The following is a 21,958-nucleotide window of genomic DNA, read 5'->3' as shown; positions in this document are numbered from 1 at the left end:
GAAACTGTAACAAAAGAAAATACATACAGCAAAGACAGAAAAAGTGGCTCTGGACAAACTGGCAACATGTGCCACTGAGAATTAACGGGTCAATAGGAGAATCAGGGAAGGTTAGCATGAGATTCAGAGGAAGAATGACTAAGACAGGGTCACATATTGTATATACAGGTCACTTAGTGGTTTTAAAGCAAGTGGTGTCACCACACGGGGAGAAGCAGCAAATGAAAGACATGAGCCCAAGACAGGGAGGACAAACAGATGAACCGAGGGGCTCAGCTTTCACACCTGTGGACGGTACTGAGAAGTTTTTTGTTCTGGGTTTGGTTTTTTTTTTTTTCCGGCTTTGGCAGAAGGATGTTTATTTGCTAGGTTCAGCAAGCAACACCCATTCCTGTGAACTATTTATGGCTATCAAAGAAAAGGCAGACCATTTAGGCTAGAGGAAGTATCTAAATGAAATCACCTTTGGTTTTTATGCCAACTTTAAAGTGAAAAACTGAATACTTACAGTTCTGGGTTCAAACGTATAAAGAGCTCTGAACACTTTAACTTGCCCTGAAAGACAAGAAACAAAAAACACATGATCAATTCTTTCATTTCTAAGTTTGCTCTGAATAGTATTGTCCTTTACATTCTTCAGAATTCCCTAACTAAAAGCCCCCATGAGAAATGTATTTTGGAATTAAGTGCTTCTTGTGCATAGGAGGTATTTTTAAAATATTGGTTAAATGAAAGTATGAATAAACACACACCCCTGGGGGATGATCTCATCCTCTCAAACAACAGGTGCTACCTAGTTATTTGCACTTAGCTTCTGTCCTATAGAGAGTCTTTCCAACCTTAAGATCTAAGTTAAAAATAGAAAGGTAGGCATTTGCCATAAAGAGATACTTAGTGTGGTAATCGACAGTGGGTCAATATTCCTAAATCAATGGCTTAAGATTTTACATTTTCTCCAAAAAAAGAAAATACTAGGAAGAAAAATGGCGCCTGCTGGAGAAATCTGTGATTCCATGAAGTTTCAAAACAGAGTGCAATAACCATCCAACAACGAGGTCCCGTTCATGAGCGCTGTCCTCCATTCTGCTTTTCTGCTGTAAGTCCCTGTGTGGCACTTCCAGAATACCCAGTACCAGAATAACTAATTGGCTGGCCTGCCTCATCGGAGGGCAGGAACCCTGACTTGTTCAATCTCCTGGCACCTACTTGGCATATAGTAGGAACTTAATAAATGCTTGCTAAATAAACATATAAGTAAAAGGACAAAATCAAGTAGTGTAGGAAAAAACCAACAGATGTTAAAATAGAAGAACTTCCTATTTAGAATGTGGTAACAGTTCAGTTTCAGCACTGGAAGAACCTTCAGAGATGACTCCCTAGCTTAAGAGCATCATCCAGGACAGCGGCCCCCAAGCTGGGAAACGAGAAGACTATTTCAGAAGTTATTTACATTTTTATCACATTCTTTTTCAGTCCTATTTTAACACGTTTTAAAATATAACAGCACAATAGAATACATATATGACTTATAAAGACATTTATTGGGAGTACTCAAAGCCTTTTGCTGACAGAACGGTAAGTGTTATGAGGGCAGGTGTTTTATGAATAATCCAAATACCTAGCACAGTGCCTGGCACATCGGAGTCACTTAATGATTATTTATAGAATGAATGAAGAATGGATGAATAAAGGAATGGAAACGTGCTCTCAAAAAAAAAAGATCTGAAAACCAGTAGTTGAGACTGGTACTGTCCAAAGATAGAAAAGTTCTATATCTGTGCTGCTTACATATAAATACTGAGCACTTGAGATATGGCTAGTGTGATTGAGGAACTGATTTTTAAACATAATTTAACATGAATTAAGTTAAATTGCCACAGGTGGCTGGTGGCTAGCATATTAAACAACGCAGGTTTAGAACATCAGAAAATGGGAAATGACGCAATTAAGAGAGGACTGTGCAAATCAACCCTGATTCATCTGCATGGCAGAATCATTTAAAAAAAAAAAAAAAAGGCTGCAGACAGACCTGCAGACACTGATATAGCAAAAAGCCTGCAAAATATTTAGTGGAAAAAAAGGATGTTATAGAACAGTACACCAAGCACCATCCATTTTACGTTGACAGCATACACACACTCTGAGGGAAAACACCAATTATGGGAACCTTCACATTCTACTTTTCATGTACTGTTGAAATTCCTCACACTGAGCATGCATTCCTTTTATTATCAGTGAAAACAATAAAAATACTTTCACTGGGGGCATGGAGGGGTGGGAATCATTCTTTCTTCTAAACATCCTAATATGGGAGAGCAGCTCAAATCCCGTTACTTACTGTATCTGCAAGAAAACATTATTTTTGTGACCCGAATTCCAGTGCCACTTCTAGAAGCAAAAGTGAAAACTCTTCTTTGTTTGGAGTTTGTTTTTACCCTACCCTCTTAGGCCTAAGAAAGGAAACACTAGACGGAAGGAGGAGCTGCCAGGAGAAATATTTTCTGCTGACCTGTCTGTCTAAGAGGGGAGATCAGCTATTTGATTACTTCAAACTTTCCAAACAGAAGTTACACAAGGAAGCAGTCCCCTCATGACCAAAATCAATAAGGACAGAACTTTCTTGCTCCTTTGAGGGAAGGGCAGTGATGTGATGAGTGATGGCTAATTTTGGAAACAAGATCCAATGTTAACTTAATGAGTTTAGAAAAAATTCAGTATAAATTAAAGAACCTGGAAAAAAAAATACTTGGAAGTGTGACTAAACTGCTGATTTTTGTAACTGCGTCTTTTGTGACTGTCTGACTTGAAATGCTCACAAATGAAAAGGAAGCTGGAGGGTATTTGCATTTTGATTTATACTAAACAGGGAACATTCTCTCTGCATAATGCTGTAGAAGACACTTTCACAAACATGATCCTACGTATCCATTAATGTTGGGACCTTGGCCCTCTGTGGGTCCCCTTTAATCCATATATTCTAAAAGTTCTGGGCTTTAATTTATTCCATTCTCAAGCCTGAGTCAAGCAGAAATGAAAGTACGCAAAGAAACAGCAGAGGATATGGAAGAACAGCGTAAGGAGGAAAAACGGATGACTTTCATGATTACAGTTTACCAACCCTGGATGTAGTCTCTCAGGAGAACAGTAATTAATAACACTTAGTCCACTGATCATTTTTACATCATATTTAATGAAACTTCGTGCAATGGTCTACTGGTGTACAGGTTAACCCAGAGTACTGAAGGGACAAATCAGGGCATTCTGTTTCTGTAGTATTATCCCTGCTGATGTCTTAAAAAAGTGTAATAAACATCTTAACAAATTACCAAGAACAGATACTGATCCATGCCAAACATATTTAATGAAGACAGACTCACAAAGGTAAAATAGTCAGGTTCTTGAATACGCAGAGAGGCTAGATTAGATGCCTTCTCCAGACACCCTTTATCCTGATCATTTTCTCATGGAAGTCTGGTTACATTCAACAAAGGGAGAAAGTGACGGCATGAAACCTGAAATCACCCTGAATTAAGACTGGAAACAGGCCCAATCTTTTGTCTGATGCTTTACATGGCTGGCCTCCTGACATAAGCAAGATAAGCAGATCCCATTATGCCAGCAGAAGCTGGCTCCTCACCTTGCTAGGCATGCCCTTCCCTTTTCTTTGCAACCCCATCCAGCCCCTGCAGTGAAGGGGCTGTCTCCACTAGTCATCAGCCAAACTCGATTTTCCTCTGGAATTAGGCTGACCCAGGACTTCAATAAGCTAATCCTTGTTCATAACGGTGGAGGCTGGTAGAGTGGACGGAGATCTGGGACAGGGTCACGAACAGGCAAAGGGTAAGAGAATTTGCTGTTTCTGAGGTTTGCAAAGAGTATAGGTATTGGTGTACTGCTAAGGCCCTGAAGTAGCACTTAGAAGGATGTGTGCTTACAAATTGGAACACAAAGTTTCTAATCTACTTTATTCTCTGTTGGTGAAGGAGTGGAGGAGGAGCTTCTAGAGTGAGCCCCTATGACAGCATTAAGAGGGGACTGCTCACTGCAATGGACAGATATGCCATAAACAGCAACAGGAATGACTACTCAAAATAACAGAACTTAGTCATCTGTAACAGAGCGACTATTTCATTTACATTCTGCTTTAAAAAGTTGGGAGGCATGAGATATTTTAGACGGATTTCATTTAAAGTGGCTATGATAACTACTACATACCCACTATGATAGTAGAAGCTAAAAGTACTGACAGCCCTAAGAGTTAAGAAGGATAGGGAACAACTGGAATTCTCAGACACTGCCAGTGGGCATGTAAAGTGGTACAACCACTATAGAAAATGACTTGGCAGTAGCATTAATCCATCTTTTACAAGTCTTAACGTGTGTTTGAGATCTTAAATGCATTTCTGGAGAAGGAACATAACTAGAAAACATTCCTTGCATCTTTGGTGGGACTAAAATATTGCATACAAAAATGACCCCTCCCAGACAGTGTCGCCATCCCCAGAGTACAGTGAATCTCAACATTTTAAAACTGTAGATCATGACATATTAGTAGATGGTAAAACTAATTTAGTGGCTTTTAAAAATATGAAATAAAACAGAAAAGACCAGAGTATACTGTATGTAACAGAAATAATTATGGTATTATGAAATTTTTGCTGCATTGGGACTGGACAGATGGATGGGGAAATGGGTGTTTATTTTAGAAATTTACCAAATATATATTTTGGCATAATGCCAAGTGGCCAAATATTAAAATCAACACTTGCCAAAGCCAAATGATACTTTTACAGAATGAACTACTGGGAAACAACAATCTATCTGAAATTTCACTCAAAATTTAATTATGATTACAATTTTATTATTCAAAATTCTGGTAGACCCATTTTTGAAGTTTGATATAAACGGGCAGGAACCATAATTCCTCGGCACCGTCAACTGCAGCCTGATGACACTTCTGCAAAATTAAACAAATATTCTCTCCAAAATGAGGTGCACGTAAAAGGATATTACGGTGCTAGTTCAGCCAGCGTGGCTGTTGCCTGTGGTGATTTTTCCACCAAATCGTTGAGCTTTCTTTCCTCCCTAATAGAAACTGACTGAAGTCAAAACTTACCTCCTCTTCATCTCCTAGGCTTGAAAATTTGTTTAATTCTGGTTATGCAATTTCACTGAAAGCAACCCCAAAAAAGGAGATAATGGTTTTCCCAATATTATTAAAGATCATATTCTCTCAACATTAATTGTCAATCTACACCTATTTTTTACTATTTTTTTACTATTTTATATATATATATTTACTATTATATAAATATATATATATTTTACTATTTATATAAATACATAAAAATAAAATAATAAATTAAATAAAAAATAAAATAAAAAACATATTTATATATCTTTGTCTTTTGGACAAATAAAATTAACAACCTCACAATCATCATTAACTATTGCAATGTTTTATTCTCCAATAAAAAATATACATTTATACTTCCAGTTGACTGAGAGAATTTTCATACATAAAGCACAAAGAGGACATTTGGAGTAAGTTACATTTAGAGTATGTACCTATCTTTCAAAGTGAATATTAAGAGAACAATAAATCCAAATAGCATGCCTTGTTTGCATCACTGGCATGGCATGAGGTATACCCATGCAATCTACGACCCTCGCTCAAAGTACAAGTCTTACTGTGCCGGAAACGATACTGAAGTAGGCATTCCATTTTTTGGTCAATCATCCAAAGCTGAATGGTAGATTTTGGAAGAAATTTGAGGCGAAGGTAAATTTCTGTGTACTCCTATGTTCGTGTGTGCCCGTGTATTTTTGTATGTATTAGATCATTAAGTTTTATATATATATATGTATTATATATGTAATCTTATTGGAGGTCAAGGTCAAAAAAAAGTTTGAAAGCCACTGCACTAGACCATCTGATCAAATCAGAGATTTGCTACAAGACTAAAGAATGGGTAATAGTTCCTCTATGAATTCAAAATTCAGCTAGTATATAAAAACAATATTCTCCCGTCACCTGCAAAAGCAGATATTACAACCACTTTTAGATAATCATAACCAATCAAAAAGAAAGATGAGGAAGAGAATTATTAGAACAAGGGAAAATTACAGAAAAATAAGAATTTACTATAGATATTTCTCACATTTTTCTAGGAGAATGCAGGGAATATTAATCTTCTCAATTTGTAACCTGTGGGTATGAAAACGTGTGTCTCAGTGTAAATTAAAGTATGAATGTTATTTCTACGAGGCGTATTTAAATTACGCTATTAAACGTGCATGATGAAACAGGATGTTTTCCGCTCAAAAACAAAACAGAAAGAGTCTATGTGATGGTATTCAAAAGTCAAGGCCATCATTTCCACTGCTGGGGTGAAAGGAAACAGCTGTGCTCCTTTGGGCCAATGCAGGGCTCCTGGGCTTTGTGGATTCCAGCACCCATAAATGAGATGGTCAGCTCAGAACAGGCTTCTTGGTGAAGATCTCTATTCATGTCAGTCCACAAAAGCCCATGGTTCTTGAAAAAAAAAAAAAAAAAAAACACATTTTCTTGCAAAGAAAATCATCATGTGAGTGCAGCAATGTGCGAGAGTTTCAGTGTAAAGACTAAGTTTCTTCCCTCTACTTAGATTCTTGAAAGAATTAAATCAAATCCAATGAATTCCATACCTTTAAAGGATATAATAAAAAAGACGATGAACATAATATTTTCATCTCTCCTTACTCCACACCACCTCTTTCTTTCCTGCTGCCCCTTATGCAATCCAAAAAAGAAAAAAAAAAAAAAAACCTAAAGAATTTGAAACGTGTCTTGATTTCAGCTGCAGGAATGGCAGACTCGTTAAAAACAGTAGCCAGTGTGTGTTCTGACAAGAGGGTTCTGTTTATTAACAGTGTGCCTTTCTTATCCACTTTTTCTTTTGCTTAGATTTTTCAGTGCCTTTCAGCAAACTTGGTTCCTTTCACATCTTGAGGGGCCATAACTGCTGGTTATTTTTATTTCTTCTCTGCAGTATAACATAGAAGTCCCTAGGAGTGGGGTTCAAAATTTCAAAGGACAAGCTCATTGCCAACTGCATCTTGACTGGTTGAAAATGAGAGAAAAGAGGAAAGGCCCCTAAAACTCTTCATCTCAAGACACCTTTCTTCCAATGTCAGTTAGAGGAGACCGCGGGGAAGAATGGAAGAAAACTCTTTATTTCAGTCCTTGGAATTTAAAGAAAAAAAAAAGCCTACATTGGCCACGGCACCTTCTGCAAAAGGCAAGATGCCTCTGAGGGCTGACTCGTGAGAACTGTGCCTGTTTTTGTACAACCCATGAGCTAAGAATTAAGAATGGCTTTATGTTTTTACATGGTTGGAGGGAGGAACGAAAAAATATTTCATGACATATGAAAATTATCTGAAATTCAAATTGCAGTGCCGATAAATAAAGTTTTCCTGGAACGGAGCCGCAATCTCCATGCTGTCTATGGCTGCTTTCCCACGACAATGGCAGAGGTGAGTGGTTCTAACAGAGACCATCTGTGGCCCACAGAGCCTAAAACATTTACTATCTGCACCTTTACAGAAAAGGTCTGCAGACGTCTATGCTATGGTCCCCCTTTTCCTGGAAAGGACAAGTCAGACCAAAGGAGCATCATGTCGCAGGAGGAGCTGTGGGTCTGCCTCTCGCTGACCCCGCCAGCAGTCTGGGGCTCAGCCTGGTCCTATGGGAAATGATTGGTTTGCAAATGAGTCCATATACCCAAGATTGAGATAGAAAATGAGATAGAGAAGTCCCTAATACGAAAACCTCTACTTCAAGACGCAATGACCCGTCTAAGCTCGTATTTACGGGACCCTCACTTGTACCAGACACCATGCAGAGTGCTGACTTGCAGCAATTCTTTCAGTCCTCAAAACAGTCCTGGGACATAAATACCTTCTGAACGCTGAGGAAACTGACGTTAGAGGGGTAACTGGTCCAGGTCAACACAGCTAGAAGCAGCAGAGATGGGGGTTTAAACCCAGGCCGTCTGGCCCCAGGGCTCATGGTCTGAACACTCTGGATGGGGCTCAGAAAGATCTGAGCTTTTACCACTGGCACGCTGGGATTAAATGAGACTGAACCAATCAGTGTAGGTAAAGTACTGAGTGCAGTTCTGAGGCGCTGTCCGTAAGTGTTAGCTATTATAAATTACTATCCATTTTTACCTTATCTGGGGGCTTATTCCTTGTGTTTTCATCTTCCCTGGCAAGACAGCCTTATCAAAACTCTATTCCTAAAAAAAATTTTTTTTTAAAATACCTATTCCTGTACTAGAGAATTTATCATTTAGAATACCCCAGCAGAGAATTGAAATGCTTCTGTGAGGCAAACGAAGCATAACATCTACTATTACATCCCTCAGAGGATATTAAAGAATCTAGTGAGATTCTTAAGTTGTCATTTGTGAAACCTGTAGCCATTACCTTCAGTCAACTCAGGCTGCCTCAACAAAATACTGCAGACTGGGTGCTCACACAACAGACGTTTACTCTCACAGCTCTAGAGACGAGGAAGACCGGGATCAAGGTGCTGGTCGCTTTGGTTTCTGGGGAGAACTCTCGTCCCGGCGGCGTGCAGGCGGCCGTCTTCTCACTGTGCTCACGTGGCCTTTCCCAGGCACGTGCTCAGAGAGATCTTTCTCCTTCATCTTACAAAACCGCTAACCTCATCATGTGGGCCCCACCCTCATGACGCAATCTAACCCCGGTTACTTCCCCAAGGCCCCGTCTCCATCACATGGGGGGTTTGGACTTTAATATATAAATCTAGGGGGGAGCATAAACATCCAGTCCATTACAACAATGAGTATAGAATTATAGGGGAGAAAACAGAAATGCATGAACATGTAAATTCATACATATGTTGGAATACAGGTTACCACAGTAATAGTAAAAAAGAATTTATCATGACCTTTTAAAATTAGCTTTTTGGAGATGTGCTTACGTTTTATTGTTGTGATGTAAATATAATATTACAATCAGCCATGTAAAACAAAGACATGCATAGAAGAAAAACCAGGAGGAAACAACATCACAATGTTAACAGTTATCTCTGGGTGGTAGAACTATGAGTCATGTTTATTTTCCTCTTTATTTTCTTAATTGTCTACAAAGAATACAAATTCCATACATAACCAAGAAAACGTGGTCTCTTTTAATGCCCTACTAAGGGACAACCTAAAAGTTATATGTGCTTTATTTATTAGCAGAGTATTTTTTAATTAGTTTTCTTTTGTCTTCTTTGTCCCTCTGATTTCACTACCAAAAAAAAAAATTGGTGGAGAGATAAGCAACTATAATGTCAAGCATGCTCACAAAAGTGAGAATTCAGGGAACATGTAAGTAACATAGACAGTGGGTAGATTCTTGGGTCAGTGCAGACTGTTGGCAGGTGGTGCCTACTTTTTGGAAAGATAACAGGAGTTACGGATGTAAAGAGGGGCAGGTGGCAGGGGAGGTAGGCCCAGAATACAGAGCAGTATTTACACAGAGGGGCTAGAGGCCAGGAAGGGTGGAGGGTGGTCTAGGAATGTCATGTAGATCAACGTGCCTGAAGCCCAGCAGAAGTGGTAAGAGATTAGGCTGGGGACAGGAGCACAGACAGGCTAGAGGGTTCTCAAATTTTCCTGAGACTCTCATTAAGAAATATTTCATGTATCAGGAGCCAGGAGAAAACACACACACACACACACACACACACACACACACACACTAATACATATTCTCAAAAAACTAATAAAAGTTTCACCAAAAATACTTATCTTTACTTTGAGTGTGTATAACCAGTGTTTAGAGACCAAATGGGAAATTTTCAGATTTAGGTATCTGGTACTCTTGCGATGATAAAATGCTCTCAGAATACATTAAAGATGGCTTTGGAAATTATTTTATTTCAAGAGGTTTTTTTTAATTTGAGCAAATAATAAATGGACAAGCCTAAATTTTAGACTTCAGGAATGCCCAACTCTTAGGAAAATTACAATTGTACATAGGAAATAAAAATTTGCAACGACAACAAAAAATGGTCTTAGCCCTCTATAAAGACATGTGCTAATAAAAACAAACAAAAAAAGGAACATGGTAGCAACACAACATGATGATAAAAAATATCTACTTTATTTAAAGCATAACTCCTTTAAAAACTGATGTCAGGTCAAAGATATACATAATACCTAAAAAAAGGAAAAGAGAATCTCTAGAGACATAGAACAGAGCTTAAGCAAAGTACTCACTTGATGCTTACCCAATGAACACATAGGTGCAAAATCTGTACCTGAGGGCATTTTGCTATTTCTAGTTAATACTAGAACTCCTGTATAATAATACAAACTCTGGATGTATGAAAAATATTATCAAACACAATTGGAAAAAGTAGAGAGCAAAGAATAAGCAATAATCTTGAAACTGAACCCCTCTCAGTTCAGAGAGAAGAATTCAAATTTTCTTCTCCAGCACATACGAAAGACTCCAAAAAAGTTCGAATCCAAAATTATAACAGAACCCAAAACAGGAAAGGGAGCCCAGAGAGGCCATCTATAGGAAACCAACAAGATGTCTAACATATTCATTTCTTCCAAACCCTCTACTCACTAGACAACAGCCTTTAAACTGGAAATTGTTGCCCTAACTGGATCTTTCTCAAGTCACACAACAATGCCCCTTTAAAAGGTTTGTCGAGTGTTCCTAACGGTCATGTTCCTGTCATGAAAATGGTAAGCCTTGCCTGGTGGTCCTGGAAATGGTGGGAGCTACATCCCCCGGCCTTCCCTGGGCCAGATCTGGCATCTCATTGAGGGCTCAGTCCAGGCAAGGGGATGCCCCAGGTGATGAGTTTCTCCACCCAACTCACCGGGATCTGAAAGTCAAGATTGTTTACGGAAAGGAGGGGCTACGAGAAGCCTAGAGGGTCTGGAAAGACCCAGAGAGTCCAAGTGACTCCTGGAAAAGGTCAGGGGAGAATCTTGACCCAGAGAAACGTTCAGGTATTTTCCCAAAGCAGATCAGATGCTGAGAGGAGGAAGAGGAGGCAAGAACAAGGTCCTTAGGATTTCCCCTAGAGAAGGACAAAGTGAGACAAATGAAAAACTGTGGTTTTCTGGGGTTATAACTAAAATAGGGTAGTAAAGGACCATTCTTAGGAAAATCTCCCTTCCACTCAAGGCCTTGAGCAGGAGCAGTGACATCTTCCTTGAGGGTTATACACTTATTTCAGTGACTAACTTCAGCCACTATAAGGCCCAAGGCATCGTTGCAAGGTTGCAAGTTGCTCATGGAGGTTTTCTCAACTCTTTTCATTAATGGATGCCCAGAAGATCATTCATCTTTTTTATGAGCATGGGGTCATGGGTGGAGGAGAGGGAGGCAAAGTATTGAGACATTGGAATTTGTTCTTAAACTTCTAGGAATACCCTTGGTCCCCTCCCTCGAGCCAGCAGAACTGTTTGCTGTACAATGTGGATGGGCTGACAGTGAAAATAAGGGCTCTGCCCACAGGGACAGAAGAAGGAAAACTCGGCGCTCTCCAGGGCAGTGGCTTTCCACCAACACGTAGTGGTCATCCAAATTGCAGGCTTTCATAATAATTACTAGGAATTCACCCTCCTTCAGCACCCACTGTGCAGATGCAGAGGTACCCCACCTTCTTGTCATCTGTCCTAAAAAACTGCAGTTCTTTATCTATGGTCTTAAAGATGTTTAGTGGAAAATTAACACTCAAAAGCATTCTAATAATTTTTAACTATGAACCAAATTTTTTGTGTGAGTTCTAAAGTTATAGCAATAAAACATATTCCCATCAGTACAATTCCATGTTCTTAAAATTGTCCTTATATCAGAATCCCTATAGGTATGTAAATGCTTTTTTCTTTAAAAAATTGGTTTCTTGTGTGGTATCTACGTAACTGACAAAGTGATGGGTGGACTGAGAGCCACTCTCTTAGAGGAAGACTCATCAATCCTCTTTTAGAGAGAAGTATTGGAAAACCCTCCTTCCCGGAATGAAATGTAAAAATTTCTACACAGCAAGGTGTGAACTTAAATTCATGGCTTAAAACTGTCACCTTCAAAAAAGACAGGAAAAACAAGATGAGTGAAAGGGGGACTCTGAACAATATTTTACACAAGGAATTAATTTCTAAAACCTAGCCAAAGATACATTCTCAGATCTCAAATCTACAGAGTTGATATTATTGAGTTATAATTAATCTTATATATATCCCAAACACAAATATTCTCAGTGTCTCAATGGCCATTCATGAATGGACATATTTTGCAAGGGTCTCATTGGAATCCCTGCATGTAGACCCCAGTCTCATTTCTGCAGAGCCACCCCAATGTTCTCTTCCTCTAGGCAACAGCAAAAAAATAAACAAACAAAACCAAAACCCCGCTGCCCTATATAACCAGAGCCTAAGTGAAATCAGATTAGACCTAATTAAGAATACACTAAAAAAAAATTTAAAAATTTTAAAAAGAACTAAAAAAAGAATATACTATGTCCCCATCCTAACCTATTTCCTATCCTTTCCTCTCTCTCTCTCATAGAAATCTGGATTTATGAACAGCACTTAAAAAGTATTTAATTTCTCTATGTTTGCATTCACGCCCCAAATGTTGAGAGTCGCGGGAAGATGGGTAGGGCATTACCAAAAATGCCCCAGGGCTCTATTAAAAACACAGGATGAAATCATGAAGAAATGTGGGGAATTATTTGAAAAGTCAGTCTAAGGCAATAAATATTTAAAGATTTAGAATCAGATTTAGAATAAAATAAAAAAAAAATGAGGCCTTGAGTGGTCTAGGGACTGATTTATCAAAGTGACCTAGCAAGTTAATTAAAAAAAAAAAAATCTGGGGCCAGAACTTCACCCCAAAGCTAATGTTCATTTCCCAGTACTATATTCTGCCTCCCTCCCTTCCAAATCACAGCTTGATCCTAGAATATCTACCCTAATTAGCCCATCTTTATGCCTAAATTCCTATCAGCAAAGAGCAGTTCATTTGAAAAAGGAATTCCTTTCAGGAATCTTCTTTTCAGCTTTTCTTATTTTTTAATGAAAGCACCTTTGGGAGGGGGATTTTGATAAATCAATGACTGGTTTGATACTGCAGGTGAATCTGTTGATCAGATGTGAAGCAGTGGGTTTGTCCTCCAAGGCCTGTGGAACTGAAAGAAGAGGAAACCAAGTTCTAGGTGATGTCAGAGAGGAAAACCAGCAGAGTCCTGAGCGAAATACTATTGTAAGGCTCTCTGGGCATGTGGTCCTGGTCTCTGAGCTCCAACAACAACTGGCTATGGCCTTCAGGCCTGCCAAAGGTTAGGTCTGAAGAAGGAAGGGCGCCCAAGGGGAAATACACCCAAAAGTAGACATAGATCCAGGCCAATCTCAGGGCCATGGTGCATGGGAAAGACACAAGCATGTTAGCTGTGGGGCCACACAACCTGGGGCATGTGTCCAAGTAGGGGGACAGTAGGCTGACGACAAGGGCTCAGGGCAGACCAAGCAGCAGATATCCCAGTGCCAGTCATCAAGGGAGTGCCTCTTGGATGTCAAAACATCAGAGAGACCCAATACCAATCAAGAGTGAGGAAATGGGGAGAACAGAGCTCCTACCAGTGGCAAGTCCTAGGGGCCTTTTAGAGACCCAATATTTAGGCACAGAACTGGTCCTCGAGAGTAAGAAGTTAGGCACAAACTAGAAGCAGCCCTGTGGATGGGACAGGCTCCCTGGAAGAGGAAGTGGGCGGCCACCATAAGCAGTGACTCCTACTTCCATGGTTCAGCTCGGCAGAGGCCCAGGTTGTGGTTGGCAGCCACTTGGGTGACTCAGATTTAGAACCCGAGTGCAGAGGAATAAAAGAGAATGATTTACCCCCCAACAGAAAAACAAGGTTGAAAACAATCTCAGGTTTGGCATACCAATCAGAAACAAAACTTTGGAGGGGGTGTGTCTGTTGAAATGTTTCACAGACAGTTTTCTTGCCTGAAAAAGCCATGAGAATACCTTCAGTTTAGGTCCTCCCAGGGCTACTGTTGACAACCTGCACTGACTCATCAAAACAAAAGGCCCCAAAAGTAGCCAGAAAACCCTGTAAACCTGGATAGGCAACATTGCAGAGACAGTCCTTAGAGTCTGGTTTTCAAGCAAGGAGATATAAGACCCTGTGCAGTACTCCAAATCTGGGGTCTGGGATACCTGCCACTGTGCCGAATCTGGAGGGGATTCTTTCACCCTAGTCCCCCTCACCCATGCTCAGAGACCTGGAATTTGGTGGGGTCCTCCCCTCAAGCATGAGTTGGATCAAGAAGTTCCTAAAAGGTAACACCCCTCCAGAATACTCTCCAGGTGGAAGTCATTTCTTTGTCTCACATAAGTGAGTTGATTCAAGTCTTTCCTCCTGGACAAGAAAATCCTGAAATAGGACCCATGAGTTTCTCAGAATCTAGCAAAATCCCTGGAGTGGGAGGATGCCAGAAAGACTCCCTAGGGCTGCCTTCAGATCACTCCACAAGGCTGGAGGCAGACTCTAGCAGGAGCATAAACCTGGCCTAGAGATCCTCTAGGGTCTTCCTTAATTTGAATTTAAATTGCCCTCAGGCTCCCTGGGAAACCAGAGCACTGGACTAGGGAAAAACCACACTGAGTACACTCTTTGGTCCCAAGAATATAAAACCAATGTATCAAATTCTAAGGAATACTAATCAAAATGCACAAATACAGAAGTCTTTCCAAACTCCTACCCCAAGAGTAAGTTGAGGGATTTCCCTTGTAAGTTTAAAAAAAAATAAAAAATCTACTGATGCCCAAACATGGAGTGGAAAATGACTAGTCAGAATTAATTAAAAAAAGAGGTGGCCTGAGCAGCCACCAGTGACTTTGAGTTGAAAATGTGACCCTCTTTAACCCATGGCTGAAAACTAACTGCCCACAGCTCTTGTTAACACTCCCGAGAAACAGATAAGCACAAGAGTAAATGGATGACAAGTGGACATTCAAATGCTTGCATTCTGTGTGGAGCAACACTATTTCCCACAATCTGCTGCCCTAGGCAAACGGTGGCTTTCTCTTTAATTTGGAACAAACTTCTCTGGTTCACAGCTCCACGTGTGTACAGGAAATCTCCTTGGCTTCTGTGAGGGAAGTTCAGCCCCAGTGCAGTCAAGCAAATGTGGACAGAACACTATGTCAAGTTACTTGACTTCTCTGCCCAAGTCAAATGACTTTTCCCTCTTTTTTGCCCACCAAACTCTTACTCAGCGCTCAAGACTCTGCTTAAATTTCCCCTCTTCTGAGACACCCTCTGAGCTTCCTTCAGCTCTGTGCCTTGTACTTCTAGCCCTCTGATCACTTTGATGATATTTCCTCTCATGCATTGTAATTTTTCTGTTTAAGGTATGCTCACTCACACATTTTTGGCAGGGAGGTAAAGTGGTACAACCTCTCTGGAGAGCATTTTGGAAATGTCTATGGAAATTGCAATGCACATACCTATGTCTGACATAACAATCCCCCTGCCAGGACTCTGTCCTGTGGATTTACTCACACAGGTAAGTGACAAGGCTGTTACACAATTTGTTATAACAAACAAATGGGAACAACCTAAATGCACACGAATATGGGTCTGCTTAAAGAAATTCAATAGAGTACCATGCAATTCTTCAAAAGAATCAGGAAGCTCCCTCTATACTGGCATCTTCTGGTATAGAGAGAGCTGGTATATTTTGTTTCCCCTGGCCATTAAAAAAGTGAGGACAAATTTGGCAATAGTTTTCACTGGACATGAGGTAGGAGGTGAAGGGGATCAGAAAATGTCACACGAAAATATGCCACTTTGGCATAAGGGTTATTTTGAGTTGAAGGCAACGGAGAAAAAGCTGACACAGGAAGAGTTCTTTGCCCTTCCTATATCTGCCTAAAAGCAAGGCATAAATTCCCCCATGAAGGTATCCTCCCCTCAGCAGGTTCCCCAGACAAGAAGGAGGAGAGTAGCCCTGATCACAGGGACAGAGATGGCACTGAGATGAGTCTGCATAAGCAAACCTCACTAAAATAACTCTTAGTTTCCATTAGTTTCTCCATGTATCTATCTTCCCAAAATTCACTCCCCCTAGAAGCCCAACCCACCCCTTTCCTTGAATTGAGTCACTTCTTCACAATGTACTGCCCTTTGTTAAAAGGATATGTAAACTTCCAAGTCTAACCACATCTTTGGGTTTTCACTCTTTTCTGTAGAGCCCTTACACACATAAAATTAAAAACGTCAACTAAATGTGTATGTCTTTTTCTCCTGTCAATCTGGTTTTGGGTCAGTTTTGAATTCAGCTAATTCACAGTACCTAGATATAAAACCTACGAGGGTAGAGGAAAAGTTTTTTCCTCCCTTACAGAGGCATGTCAGAAAAGCTCACCAGATTAGTCACATCGAAGTCAAGCTGCGGGAATGCTGAAAACACAAGTGGGAGGGGGCCCCCTCTTTCCAGAAGTAGTGCTGATGGACACTGCCTCCAGACTTTGCTATTTAACATGAAGCTACAAGATATGCCCAACCGCAACCTCCCCCACCTTCTTTCAAACAAACTACGTTATCAACACCTTTTATGTATCTGTTACGCATACAAAGTTCAGTTCCTGTGCAGTTACAAATAAATAAAAGATTACTCTCAAAAAGTATCTAATAGTCTAATACAGATCCAGTTAAAGAGGGGAACTATACAGAGCAAATGCAAACACAACAACTGTGGAAGACGAAGACGGCTGCCCAAGTAAAGCTGGTCCAAGCTAACAGAATCCACACAGGTTCCTCTGCCCAAAATACACAGACTTCAGTTAAGGCTTTTGTTCCATTCCCAGGTCAAAGCAACCACCTCCTAGCTTTGAGACCTTAAGGAGTTTATCTAACCTCACTAAGTCCTACTTCATCCATAAAGTGGGGATATTAGGATTCACTTCATACGGAAGTTAGAGCATACGAAGTGCCTGGCGAAGTGCCTGGCACAGGGCCTGACACTTAGGGCCAAATCAGTGTTAACTATCACTATTATCATCATTGTCATCATACTGGAGTTTTCAAGATATTTCTCAGATTTTATTCTGCCATCAGGTATTACTAGAGCATCAAGTTTATAAAGAAAAACTATTCACATGCACATTTTAAGCCAACTCCGTATCTCACCTTTAACTAATTCATGTATTCAGAGGGGAAAAATTTACTCAAATCATTTTAGATGAAAACCTTTTCCCTCTCAACGGTGTTACATAAGCAGCATATGTAAGACATCTTTGAAGTTTTATGATATTTTTACTTTATATACAAAAGAACCCAAAACACTGACATTTGCTTCTTCAAAGTCCCGTGAATTTATTTTTCCAAGACTAGTGAAATATTTATGCCACTTTACTTCCACCACCAAAATCAATAAGCCATTTAAAAGAATTGGCCAAGGTCAGGCATCAGGCTTCCAACTGCAGAGAAGGGTTATCAAGCTTAAAATGAGAGAATTCTCATCCAAATCTCATTCAACATCCTTTGGCCCATCTTGACATAAGTCTCAGAATAAAGCCTCTTTTTAAAAAGTCTTTGCGAAAACAGGAGTTGTGGTCTATATTCTGACAAGCCTAGGGTCCACCCTAATGGAACTGTGAGGCTTTGGAGGATGGCTGGAAAAAACAAAAGTGCCGTATGTGTACAAATGAGAGGCTGGCTGGTTCAGTAAAAGGTAAGGAGGGTCCCATAAGGAATGAGCTGAAGACACTTTTTAGCAGACAGAGTACCATGGTGGCATGTCTAACACTCAGAGGGGAGCGTTTCAATGACAGACCTGGAGTGGCCAAAAGTGGCCTTATAGAAAAAAAACCAGGAAGGAGAGGTCAAAAGGTGACAGAAATGATTTTTTAGGCAGAGTGTAGGCGACACTACATAGATTGCAGTAAACATATGTCAACCAGCAGCAAGACACTCAGAACTGAAGCTGAGACACAGTTCTGAGGATAATTATTTGTATTTCCTTTTTTGAATAAAATGGATTTGAAGGGAAAAAAAAAACTTGAGAGGAAACAGTCGTTATCACTAGATGATAGGCAGGGATGCTTTTTATATCTTTAGTTTATTTATTATTTTGTTTTTTAGTACCGTAGTTTCTAGATTTTTCTATAACAAAAATATTACTTCCATTTTTAATTACAAGATTTTTTTAAAGGAAATGGATAAGGTCAGTCATCCAATTATAGACATGGGACAATGTACAATATTATCTGTAGATACAAAAAGCTCCCTCGTTAAACTCAAGATCTTCAAGGATGAGATCTTATTTCATTGTTCCTGTTGTTCCTTGGAACCCCAATGTCTAACACTGGGCCTAAAACATAAGCTGCATATATTAAGAAGTGTTTAGGGAAAGAATTTTGGATCTGGTCACTAACCCAAACCCTGGTATAACCTCAGGAAGGTGAAAAAGGAAATGAAGTGGCAGGGCTCTCCTGCCAGCATCTGACCAGGACTTCGAAAGAATTCTCCTTTCAAAATGGTCCCCCTATTGAGTACACACCAATCATTCCAATAGATACATTAGCCTACATTATAGCTTAATGTCCACTGTTACTAAAATCTTCTGGTAAGTCCTCTGTCCTCCCTCCCCTCGGCCCCCTCCTTTCGGCACTGCCTATGGAACCGAGCCCCGCTGTTCTGCCTGGATCTTATGCTGCAGGAAGCCATAGGGACCATATTATGATGTCCCACTTGTGTTTCTTGTAGAGCTGTCCAGTCCACTGCAACAGTTTAAGAGAACCCATGGGAGAAGTTCATCTCAGAGTTCAGTACCATTAAAATAATTTCTCAAAGCAAGTAGTACATTTTAATTTTATGAACACTGAGAATCTTGTAATTGATCTTTTCTCCCTCTGCTTGAAGCAGAGAGCCAGATCTGCAGGCCTCCTTTAGAAACTTTGCAGGACCTTATGATATGCATGTCTGTAAGCTAAGTTTCCCTCTGGTTTCCTCTTATTATTCTTCTCTCCCTCTCTATATGCCCCTGCTTCCTTCATCTTTTTTAAACTTGCACTTGGGATGAGGCAGGATATAAAAAAAAAAAGAGAAGCCAAAAATTAAATACACCTCATCCAACAATTCCCAGCTGGCTTTAGACACTTCCACCCATATCGCCTGCCTACACGACAAGAAAGTTAAGCTCAGTACCACTCTCCTGGCTGCTGCCAACCAGGGGATGATCTTTATGGGTATTCGTGACAAGAAAGTCTGACTGAGAACCAGGGGTGCTTTCCTTTCCACTTACTGTTAATCAGCTCTAAAATACACATGACAACGTGTGTGAATGGTATTCTGTGATGTAAGGCACAATAACCTTATGGTTAAGAGTCCAGACTCTGGAGCCACACTACCTGGGTTTTAATCCTGCCCACTCCACCCCACTCAGCGGCTGACCTTGGGCAAGAAATTTAGCTTTTCCATGCCTTGCCTTCATTTCCCCATCTGTGCAATGGGAACAATAAAGGTACTGAACTCACAGGATTGTTGTGAGAGGTAAATGAGTTAATATACATAGAATGATTAGATCAGTGCCTGGCACACAGTAAATGTGGGCCAGTACTATAATAGGACAGTTCTGTTTTCAATTAAGCCAGCCACACAAAGGTTCAAGTCAGATTGAACGTAATAGTTCTCATTGTAAATTAGTAAACTAACAGACCAATTTCTAGGGTGACTTTGAGTTTGCGTCTGATTTATAAATCAGTGTGGAGTCTGATCAGCAGTCATTTTCAACCATTTGCTTTCTTATTCCTGAAGAGAAGGAGAAAGCAGTAGGGTCAGACAACAAAAATGGTTCCTAAGAGTGTATTTCCAAGTGGTAACAGTATGGTCCCTAAACTGCCCTGATGTAAACACACACATAGACATCACATCAAAGTTCCTCCAGCTGCAGCACAAATATCACAAAGCCTAGAGATGAAAAACCTCATGAACCGCTTCTGGGGGCCTTCTTTAAAATAAAGTATTTTGTTCAACTATCAAAGAACAACTCTGCTTTGTTGGGTACTTGAGGTCCTGATTTACATCTGCGTTTAGAACACTGCCACCTCCTACATACGCACTTAAAATGCAAATTCCTCATCAGATTCCACATCTAAAGAAGCAAAGAGCCCAATTCTAGCCATGCCTCATCTTCGCTCACGGTAGAGGCAAAGTCCCAACAACTTCCTTCACACCCAGCCCACCAAAATTTAACTCCTCAGTGAATGACTATGCCATATATGTGAACATGTACATAATTTTCAAATAAAACGACTTGAAACTGCCACTGCAGGATGGCAAAGAAAGAAAACTAGATAATTATTAAAGTCGTAGTGCTTGATTAAAGTTTAGAAAAATCAAGAAAAAAATTAATCACTGAAACTCTACTCCTTCCTAATCAATGCTACTTTGAAATACGATGTAAACGTATAAATTTCAGCCTATGTTATACTGAAGTTACACGAGATTGGAAGGAAAAAAGAGTGTATCAGAGCTATTTATCTTCCTTTTCCTAGGTTTTCTGTAATTATCTACCAAATGAATGCACGAGTTTGTTACAGTATTGAATTGGAATATGCCAGTCCCTTTAAAATTCTCCTTTCTCCATATTTTCTCCAGAAAATATTCTAATGTAAGAAAAAATGAACAAGGACTATCGACCAAGAAAGCTGCTTTGAGGAACTTAATCTCACCCTCTCCATTTTAACTTGCCGAATTCACTGGGGGGAACGGAGTCAGAGGACTGGTATTGCATGATAAAGTGACACTTCCGAGTAGTAATAGCTGGGATTACTCTGTCTCAGCCTAGATTCTTCTTGTCACGAGCTCGAGTACAGTTTTCTAAATGCTTTTCCCAGGCTCTCGAGGTTTATTTCTAACGCTGCTCCTCTCAAAAGTCCCAAAGGAGACTCGCTCACCCACCCCACCCTACCAGCAGCGCACTTCCCGTTCGCTTTGGCCGGTCAAGAACTTAAACTTGACAGTGACACACAGTGAGAAAAAAAAAAAAAGAGGAAGTGGTAAAAAAATTTTCAAGACATTTATTTAATTTTTTAAAGGAAGATCAATGGCCCTGTCTTCCAGGAAATCTTCAATAGGACATAGCCATCCCACTGACTGGAAAGTTGCAGCTAATGACAATGCTGCAAAACCGAGGGTGACTCCCTTTTAAAAATAAAATTTTTAAAAATCCTCGAAAATCTTCTTGCTGTCCAAAAAAAAATCTTTCCCCTGTAGCGAACGCAACAAAGCTAACAACTCTCACCCTGGAGGGTCGCATCTCGAAAGCCAGGCTCGGGGCCGGGTACGTGCCTGGTCTGCCCTGCCAAGTGGCAGAGGGAGCGCAGGGCACCGCGGCGGCCAGGGGACCCGGCGAGCACCTCCCTTACCTGGTTTGACCGGTTTGGGTGGCGGCGGCTTCGACATCTCTTCCTGGAACGGCTGATCCTAAAGACCACGCACGAAAAGCCAACCGAACGCCCCTCCAGCCGGCACTCCGGACGCCCCAAAGTTTCTTTTTGTCTGCTTTGCAGTGGTGCGCCTTCAAGGACCTGCGTCCACCCTTGGCAGCGAGACAAGCTGAGGCAGGCAGAGCCGCTCCGCGCAGAGCCCCGCCCCGTCCCGCGGCCGACAGAGCCGCCCCGAGCGCGCGGCCCGGCCGACGAGGAAGTGGCCGCCGCCTCGCCGAGCCTAATTGGCTCCCCGGCTGCCAGCCTCGCCGCGGCAGGAGCGCGGGCGGAGCGCACGGCGGCGCGCGCGGCGGCAGAACCAGCCGGAGCCGAACGAGGGCGCCACAGGCTCGCGCCGGGGCCGGCCCCGCCGCGGGCGCCCCTGACGAGAAAGGGCCGGGCCCTGCAAGAGCGCGCAGGCGCGCGCCCCGGGCCA

General features: G+C 41.0%; 1 protein-coding gene across 1 annotated transcript in view; it reads right to left on the bottom strand.

Annotated features, from left to right (window-relative positions):
* OSTF1 (osteoclast stimulating factor 1) overlaps positions 1-21,917 on the bottom strand; it is a 51,491-nt gene extending 29,574 nt beyond the window's left edge. Inside the window, exons 1-2 of the mRNA XM_006189007.3 lie at positions 21,463-21,917; positions 509-555 (exon numbers count right to left, since the gene is read on the bottom strand). Of these exons, the coding sequence (XP_006189069.1) occupies positions 509-555; positions 21,463-21,499 (84 nt within the window). The 5' untranslated portion in view covers positions 21,500-21,917. The remainder of the gene's footprint in view (positions 1-508; positions 556-21,462) is intronic.
* Positions 21,918-21,958: the final 41 nt, after the last annotated feature.

This window comes from Camelus ferus, chromosome 4, assembly GCF_009834535.1.
Source record: "Camelus ferus isolate YT-003-E chromosome 4, BCGSAC_Cfer_1.0, whole genome shotgun sequence".
Lineage (NCBI taxonomy): Eukaryota > Metazoa > Chordata > Mammalia > Artiodactyla > Camelidae > Camelus > Camelus ferus.
The sequence above is the reverse complement of the archived record's forward strand: the minus strand, read 5'-3'. Positions and strand labels throughout refer to the sequence as shown.